Source organism: Condylura cristata, unplaced genomic scaffold (genome assembly GCF_000260355.1).
Source record: "Condylura cristata isolate star-nosed mole 26May11 unplaced genomic scaffold, ConCri1.0 scaffold00008, whole genome shotgun sequence".
Lineage (NCBI taxonomy): Eukaryota > Metazoa > Chordata > Mammalia > Eulipotyphla > Talpidae > Condylura > Condylura cristata.
In genome coordinates, this window is record NW_004567109.1 from 13,439,210 (window position 1) to 13,448,553 (window position 9,344).

A 9,344-nucleotide genomic window follows, 5' to 3' on the forward strand; every position below is an offset into this window, starting at 1 on the left:
GAAGTGTGCCTAGCCACCTGGGATCTTGAGACAAGATGCCCAAAACATTTTAATATCTATGTTTGTGCTTGCCTCCTAGGTGTGGCAGGTGTTTTCAGTGTTTAAGTGCAGTTGAATTCTAAAGGATCCTTTAAAATAGATTTAAGTTTTAAAAAGGGACTCGATTTAAAGAAAACTTTATTAAGTAAACATACAGACGGTGTGCAGATATTGCAAAAACTGTGAGGCAGGTACACTGAAATCCAAGAAACATGGTGCTCTAGCATATAAACCTTTATCTCATTCAGCATTCTTTTGCTTGTCATCTATATCCACTCAAATCAGCTTAAACAAAGTAAGAAAACACAGCCTACTAAGGAAGTCTCACAGGATTCCAAAGAAGAAACTCAGACATTGAGCTTCCAGAAGGGCTTGGTCTGGAGCAGGAGCGTCAACAGCCCCTCCCATCTCTACTTTCCTGTGTCCGTGTCTATGTCCATTCTGAGCAGAGCCATGCATGGCCTGTCATGTTCATAGCAGGTGGCCAGCTTCCCCCACCACCACCCCCACCCCCAAGACAGACAGACCCACACCTGACACACTCACAGCTCCAGAGCTTTTATGTCTTCAGGTATGTAACCTGCAGAGCTTAAGGTAGCATTCCTGAGCTTGACAATTCCTGAGAGAATATGACGGGCCAGATGCTCACCTCTCATCCGCCTAGGAGGACAGAGATGAGCAAATTCACAAAAAAAGGGGAGAAGCCGGGGTGAGCCGATGACCACAAGGCACCTGCCTCAGCATTCCCAGTTCATAACAACCCTGTGAGGTAGGAAATCCAGCTCGCAGACCCGTGACAGGAAATGGCAAACCTGGGGCTGTCTGACACCCAAGCTCACGGACACTGCTCTGCCCACCTGGTGACCATCATCCAAGTCCAGTGCACAGCTGTCATCCCAGACCCAGCCAGGTGGCTGGCCAGTTGGGATGTGTTTATCAAAATTGCCCGGTAGGCAGGAAATAAGGATCTGAACTTTATGGGGACACTGGCTGGACTTACTTAGAATAGACCAAGGGCGGCTCATCCAAGCCCCCCAGTCTGCAACTTCCAAGTTCAGCCTGTGGATGCTGGATTCAGGCTCCAAGGAGACTTGCTTGAATACATTTGCTGAAAATTACTGGCCAACATCTAGAGGTCCTTGAGAAGCTGACCCCTGTCTTCTGCACCCAGAATTCAAAGTAACTCCATGCTCCTCCCAACTCCTGGAAGTTAAGTTAGAAGCAGCCCCCAGAGTGCCAGGCAGGGCCAGGGTCGGGGGACCTTCCAGCTCCTTCCACACACAGGTGCGTCTCAGCCTAAGCAGCCATGCCATGGAAGCCCCATGGTGATGTCCTGCATGGCTTAAATTCGCCCAGTCATGGGGAGTGGCTGCCCCGAAGGAGGTGGTTTACTGCGGAGACCATTACTTCCTCAGGGTCTAGTGCGGAGACAAGTGGAGGTGGTGGTTGTGTTGTTCCCACTCGTCCAGAGCTGACCCAAGCTGGATGTGAGGCCTGTGCAGAGACACGACTGCCTCGGGAAATAAGCTCCACATCTCAGTTTCAGGTCTATGTATGTTTTATCTACTCTGTTCACGTGCCACTCAGAACAGGTGATTGGATTAATTAAGTTGGGGGAAAGTTCCACCCTGCCACTAGCCCCAGAAGTGTCCCCAAGAAATGTGCCTATGGGTGGAGGGAGGTGGTACCATCCTCGTTCAAGAGTTTGCCCAAAAGATACCAACTACCACACAGCCAGGAAAGTGTCCCTTTCTCAAAGCCCCGTCCTCTGCCTTCCTCACTTGGGAGTTGTTACCCAAAGCTCAAGACCACACTCATTTGGGGCTGCTGCCCTGTGGGGCAGACTGGGTGACTCCAAGGCCTGCCCCTGGCCTTGTGGTCCTGACATTCCTCCCAGAACTAGCAGGCTTAAGATGAGGACACCAGCCAAGGTAATTATGCGTTGTGCTGCTGGCAGCTGAAGGGGTTCTTCAAGTCCTGGATTTCCAAGCAGTCTGACTCTGTTATCATCCCTGCCGTGGTGAGGTACCCTCCACTGCTGATGGAACACAAGTGCCCAGGGAGAAGGTATACCGGTCACAGTAAACACCCCTTCCATCCCCAGGTCAGTCTGTGATGTCCATAGAGAAGAAGCCTCTGGTCTGGCCCCAGCCATCATGACTAATTTTTGAAGGAACAGGCAGCCTCCATCAGAGTGGCATGACCATTTCCGTGCCTGTCTCCGAGGTGGCCCGGGAACATTTCTGGCTGCCGCGTATGCTATAGAACTTTTCAGTGAGGTGCTTGCGGAATTTCTTGGTGAGGAAGCAATAGATGACGGGGTCTAGGACACAGTTGGTGCTGAGGAGGCAGAGGGTGACCTGGTGTGCATCGTTTATTAACTGATGGAAGTGTATGTTCTGGAAGCCGAGCTCGGCCAGGGTCCAAGGCAGCTGCACCATGTGGTGGGGCACGAAGCAGATGATGAACACGGCCAAGACCGTGCAGACCATCCACAGCGCCCTGCGCTTGACTGCGACCTTGTGCCGCAGATGCACAGGCTGTCTGAGCAGCCTGCGGATGATGACCAGGTTGCAGAAGAGGATGATGAGGAAGACAATGAAGAAGCTGCACACAAGGAAGATGTGGACGACGAGGACTGGGATGCTTCCCTGATCGTAATGCTCAAAACAGCGAGTGATGTTGCCTGTGCCGTCCTTGTTGTGTACTGTATTGGTGGAGTCCAGGAAGAAGAAGTAGGATGCAGCGGCCACAATGGCCACCCAGATGACCACAGACAAGGTGATACCACGCTTGCGGGTCGTGGCCTGGGCAGTCTTGATGGGCTTTGTCACTGCCTGGAAGCGGTTGTAAGTGATGACGGCCAGGAAGGCCACAGAGCAGTAGGTGTTAATGAAGAAGAAACAGCCGGCCAGATTGCACAGGAATTTGGGGAGGATCCAGTTGCCCTGGTTGTGATAGTAGATGATCCACAAGGGCAGTGTGACCAAGAAGAGCAGGTCAGCCAAGGTGAGGTTCAACATGAAGATCTTTATCTCACTGAGTTTCTTAACAGGGTACAGGCGAGTAAAGACCCACAGCACGTAACTGTTGGCGATGACCCCCAGCACAAAGATGATGCTGTAAGCAATTGGGAAGAGGGTGTACCTGAACTCAGAGTCCACGCGCGAGAAGCCACTTGACTCCATCACTCTGGACCAGGTGGAGCAGCCGACCGTATGGCCTTCCTGGTGCCTGAAAGACCACACGGGAACACCTGTTAAGCAAGGGCCAAATTCATCAATTCGAAGACTACCATTTTGCACATTTTAAAAACTCTAAAATCAATGACATGTTCCAATTCATTGGCATTTTTTCCCTTTCTATAGAAAACAGTGATGTATTTCTACAATGAATGATACTTCAGAGTCCATGAAATTAACGGCATTCAATTTCTTTTTCTTCTTCTATTAAAATAAGATGTCTTCTTATTCTCTGGCTTATATTTGACTTAAAATGTTAGATCATTTTTCTTTTCTGGTGGTAAGACATGAGGATTTTAAATTTTTTAATTTTCTGGCAAAATTTCAATATCTTCCTATTTAAGAAAGAAATAAAGTTGAAGAAACTTGAAATTAAATGAAAAAATAATAGAAATGTTAAAAATATAGAAAATACAGAGAAGTATAGTAAAGTAACCTAGAGAAAAATATATTAACCTGTCATTAGAAAGAATGAGTTATAGTTGACTGTACTGACTTGGGAAGTTAGCACCAATAATATTCAGTAAAACAAAATGAAGAGTTGACTTGTCCCATTATCTATGGGTATGTGAATAGAATTTGATCTAGAAGGATACATCTCTAAGAACGGTAAGTAACCTCTGGACAAGTGAGGCGGATTTTGTGGGAAGTTTATTTTATACAAATTTTGTTTTGCTGAAGTTTTTTTATTATTACTTTAAAATTAAAAATGTTACATGTGGGAACACAGATAATGAGAATGAAGTTATTAAGGGAAATTATACTGAGTATCCACAAATAAAATACATGCAATGTTTGTATGGCATTGATCTGCACTAAGTCTAAAATGCCTGAAGACAACCAGTCTTGGATCTTGCTGTCAGATGACAGAAAGGCACATACATGTTGTCTTGCCTATCTGGTGAGTCTATGATAATTTATCGAGGCTCTTTGGGAACATCTGTTTAACTGTCATATCTAAATGTTATTAGCTTTGAAATATAAAAAAAAAAAATTTACATGTGGGGCCCTCCCTAGTAAGGCAACGGATTAGGACACAGCACTATAAGCTAACCATAGCCACTTCAGTGCAAGTTCGATCCCTGGACCTGGAGGTGATCCACATGGCGGCAGACCTCTCCTAATCGGCCCGTTGCTCCCCTCAACTGTGTATTTCATCAATCTGCCTGTTCTGCTCCCCACTCTGTCTCTGGTGAATCCTCTCACCACCCCTATACCTCTTGTTTGTACCCTAGTTCTGTATGAATAAAATAAATAATTCTTTTTAAAAATGTTACATGTAATTTTTTTGTTTAACGTAATTCAAAAAGAAAAGTATATCGTAGAGAAATCCAGTAGACAATATTTTACCCTGGATGCTGAAATGAACATCATTACTAATTTAAGACAATATTTTTTATCCAAGTTATTGAGATGAACATCATCATTAATATGACGATATTTTAACCATGTGATTAACATCATCATTCATAAGACTTAACAACAGCTTCTCTCCCTCTGTAGAATGTGCCGAAGACGCAACATCACTTCCATGGTGTTTTTGCCCAAAATGTACAGTCTCAATTAGTCATGAGAAAACATCAGACAAACCCAAGTTGTTAGATATTCTACAAAATGACTGATTGGTACCAATAGCAAGTCATGAAAGACAAGGAGACAGTCTTAGACTAGAGGAGACTAAGGAGACATACACCAGCCAAACGCACTGTGGGATCCTGGGTTGTATCCTGGAACAGAAACCATTAGTGGGAGAGCGGGTGACTGCAAATGAAATTTCGTTGACCTCATTTCAGTGTTCATTCCTGGTTTTGATCATTGCATTACAGTGTAAATCGTTCACATTAGGGAAGGTTGGGTGAAGAGCACACTTCAACTCTTTTTACTATTCTGCAGCTTTTTTCAAAGTCCTAAAATTATTTCACAGCCAAATTTTATAGGGAAATATATTGAAGAAGATTAAAACTGGCCTACTAGCACTACCCAGTCTGGTCTGTTCTCGGCAGTCCCTCGTGCCATCCACGCGTGGAACCAGCTGCTTCCTCCCTCCCTCTTGTTCCTCCCACTATGCTGCCATCACATGAGCCCAGAGGTCCTATATTGTTTGTGTTGCTATGACAAGGGGTTCAGAGGGGACTGAGTGAGGCTTGAGGCTCATCATCTATTATAATGCACTGAAAAAAGCACAATAACTTGGATAAAAAATATTGTCTTAAATTAGTAATGATGTTCATTTCAGCATCCAGGGTAAAATATTGTCTACTCATCATCTATTATAATGCACTGAAAAAAGCACAAAACTGGGAATAAGACACAATAAAAATAACTAACAGGAGCACCTCTCTGGAGCCAGACCTCTACTAGGTGCTGTCCATGCACTTGAGTGTCACAAAAGCACTCTGAGATAGAAAGTATGATCTTCATTTTATAAAACAGGAAATGAGCACAGGGTAGATTTATAAGCTGTCCAAAGTCACACAGCTCTTAAGGAACTGAACCCGGATCTCAGCTCCAGCTCTGTCCACTTGCTCATTCACCAATTCAGCCAACAAATATTCCTGAGCACTGACTGCACAGAAGTTAAGGTTCACTCCCTGGTGGCCTAGAGATTAGGGCTCAGAACTATCATGGCTATAGCCTGAGGACAATCACGGCCACAGAGCAACCTCTCCTGTCTCACTCTCTGCTCCCCTCAGCAGTGTATTTCAGTGGATCTGTCTGCTCTGCTTCCCACTCTGTCTCTGGTGAACCCTCTCACACTTATACCCACACCCCACTCTGGCCTCTACCCTAGTATATGCATAAATAAATAAATCTTAAAAAAAAAAAGACAGTTAAGCATGAGAGACATAAAGTGAGCACAACTGACAGAAACTTACAGTATTGCGGTAAAGATAGATGAAAGTAGAGCTGCCGTATGAAGAAAATAGAGGGCTGGTATAAGAAAGAGATGGAGATCTGCTTATAAAGGAGTGACATTGCAGTTGAGGCCCAAAGAGGAACAGAGGAAGTGTTCCAGGCAGAGGGATCTGCACGGGTCTGGGACTCAGGCAGGGAAGTGTTTGGTAGGTTTTAGGAACTGAAAAAAGGTCAGTGATGGCCCTTGCCTCCACCTCTGGCTGCCACCCCACCTGCTTCCCATGCCACCTTCCCGCCACCTACAGCCAAGATGGAATTCCCAAGTGGATCTTCAACCTACTCAGACCTTTCCTGTCTGCCTGTCCCATAACCCATGCCTGGTCCCTACCCACACTCTGCTTCCAACTGGCCATCTCCAAATTGTGCTGCAGATTTTAGCTGAATTTCACTTCTTCAAAAAAGCCTTCATTAGCCCCTGGGCCAGGCCAGGTTTAGTCTCAGAGCTTCCTGCTCTCCTTCATCAATCTTAGTGCAATTGGAATCATACTGGTATTTGTGAGATTGTCTAACACTCTCCCACTTGACAGTGACAGTCTGTTCAACACTATTCCCAGCATCATGAAACAATAAATGAAGGAATGGAGGCCCTCCCTACTGGCACAACGGATTAACATGCCCCACTACAACCCAGCCGTAGCCACTTGGCACGAGTTCAATCCCTGGCCAGAGAGGTGACCCACATGTCTGGCAGACCTCTCCTGAACACCAACTGCTCCCCTCTGCAGTGTACTTCATCAACCTGCCTGTTGGGCACCCCACTCTGCCTCTGGTGAATCCTCTCACTGCCCCTGAACCTCTGGCCTACACTCCAGTTCTGTATGCACAAATAAATAAATCTTTAGAAAATAATAAAATATATGAAGGAATGGATGTTAACTCTTGTTGATCACACCTACCTCTTCAGGAGCTCTTGAACAGTAGAAATAGATGAAGAAGTCTAAAGATACAAACGGGCAAGTTTAAAAAAAAAAAACAAAAAACTGGTCCTAAGTGGAACATTGTGCTTATGTCCACTAAATACAGTGGTTTATCTATGTTAGACAAATGTATTTAATTATTCAAGAAAAAAACCTCACCTTTAATTAACATTGAGAAATACATAGTTATTTGAATTACATAATTTTATGCTGCTTCCCTAGCAGGAATTGCTAGTTTCCACTCAGCTGCCACCTTTTCCACTTCTAAAAGTAACCTTGGTATCTGGTCCCAACGATCTAGATACTCAAAGGGTTGGTCCATGAAAATGAGGGAGGCAGAAAAAATAACCCTGAAGCCTCTCAGGGACTCCATGAGGTCAAAACTATTTCCATATTAACCCAATGGCTTTTTTTTTTTTTTTGCTTTTTCCATTGTGATTTGCACTAAAGAAGCACAATTATGAGTGAATCGCTGGCTTCTTAGTGAAGGTCAAGGCAGAGGCATGGAACTGTGGGAGGAGCCTCTGTTCTCACAGCCATGCATGCCCAGTGTTTAAAGATTTATTTATTTATGCACACAGAACTGGGGTACAGGCCAGAGGTGCAGGGGCAGTGAGAGGATTCACCAGAGACAGAGAGGGGAGCAGAACAGGCTGACTGACGAAGTACACTGCTGAGGGGAGCAGAGGGCAGGCGAGGAGAGTCTGCCATACCATGTGGGTCACCTCTGGGACAGGGATGGAACTCATGCTGAAGTGGCTTTAGCTTCTTAGTACTGTGCTTTAACTCACTGTGCCACCAGGGAGGACCCATGTTTTAATAAAAATATATATATATCCATTTCAAAAGAAATGCCATTCTTAGAAAAGAAGCCAGTTTCACTTGTAAGTTCCTTGATAAAGCAAAGACATTATTAAGTCTTGAGTAACATTTTTAAAAATATTCTGTGTGTCAAAATGAAAAATACACATGAAACACTTCTGCAAACTGAAGTACAGTGGTTGTTTTCAGGAACAGCATAATGCTGCTGAACCTTCGGGGCAGATCACCATTATCAACTGAAAAAATAATTGACTATGGCTTTTCATATAGGAATATCTGGCAGATATTTTCTCAAGTATGAATGTCCCTTCAAGAGAAACAAATGATGGTATTTGTTGACAACGATAAATCTGAACTTTCAAGAGAAAAATTCTAATTTGGGGGGCCTCCCTAGTAGCTCAGGGGTTAAAGACACAGTGCTATCAAGCTATCAATAACCACTGCACCACCAGTTTGATCCCTGGCCAGGGAGCTGACCCATAGGACACAGCAGACCTCTCCTGTCTCACCTGCTGCTCCCCTCAGCAGTGTAGCTAAGTAGAACTGCTATTCTGCTCCTGACTCTGTCTCTGGTGAATTTCTCACTCCCCATACACCTTTGGCCTACACCCCAGTTCTTAAATGCCTTAATAATTTTTTTCACTGCAACGATCATTTGTGAACTTTGATATAGTAAATCATTGTAGTGTAACAGTTACAAAAGTGCATTGATAAGATTCAGGTTATCACTGCAATGGCCATTTCTGAACTTTGATATATTATCAGAGAAGCGTTATCACTAATTATATGGGAGAGCCATTAAAATAATCCTCCTGAAAGAAGATACAATGGAACAAAGAAAGTTTGTTCAACAAATGGTGCTGGGAAAACTGGGAAGTTACATGCAAAAAAATGAAACTAGATCACTACCTTGCACCACACACAAAAATCAACTCGAAGTAGATTAAATATCTAAACATAAGAATGGAAACCATAAACTACCTGGAAGCAAAGATGGGCAAAACACTACACGACTACACTTCAGTAACATCTTTGAAGATACCACACCCAATGTAACGATAGTGAAGGCAAGGATAAATACATGGGACTACATCAAGTTAAAGAGCTTCTGTACAGCAAAAGAGACATTACAAAAAATAGATATCCCACTGGTTGGGAAAAAATTTTCTCACAAAAACTAGCGATTAAAGGATTTATCACAAAGATATACAAAGAAATGATGAAACTTAACAAAAATAAACAGAAGAGCTAAAAAGACATTTCTCCAAAGAGGAAATGCAAGCATATGAAAAAATGTTCAACATTACTTGTAATTAGGGAGATACAAATTAAAAACACAATGAGATACCACCTCACCCCAGTGAGAATGGCACATCTTCAAACAACTAGCAACAACAAATGTTGGCGA

General features: G+C 43.9%; 1 protein-coding gene across 3 annotated transcripts in view; it reads right to left on the bottom strand.

Annotated features, from left to right (window-relative positions):
- Positions 1-208: 208 nt before the first annotated feature.
- PTAFR (platelet-activating factor receptor) overlaps positions 209-9,344 on the bottom strand; it is a 23,584-nt gene continuing 14,448 nt past the window's right edge. For 2 of the 3 annotated variants that reach the window (XM_012722023.1, XM_012722022.1), the window contains exon 2: positions 209-3,295. In XM_012722023.1, coding sequence (XP_012577477.1) covers positions 2,229-3,227 — 999 coding nt within the window. In that variant the 5' untranslated portion in view covers positions 3,228-3,295 and the 3' untranslated portion in view covers positions 209-2,228. The remainder of the gene's footprint in view (positions 3,296-9,344) is intronic. The other variant, XM_012722021.1, reaches the window with a different exon arrangement.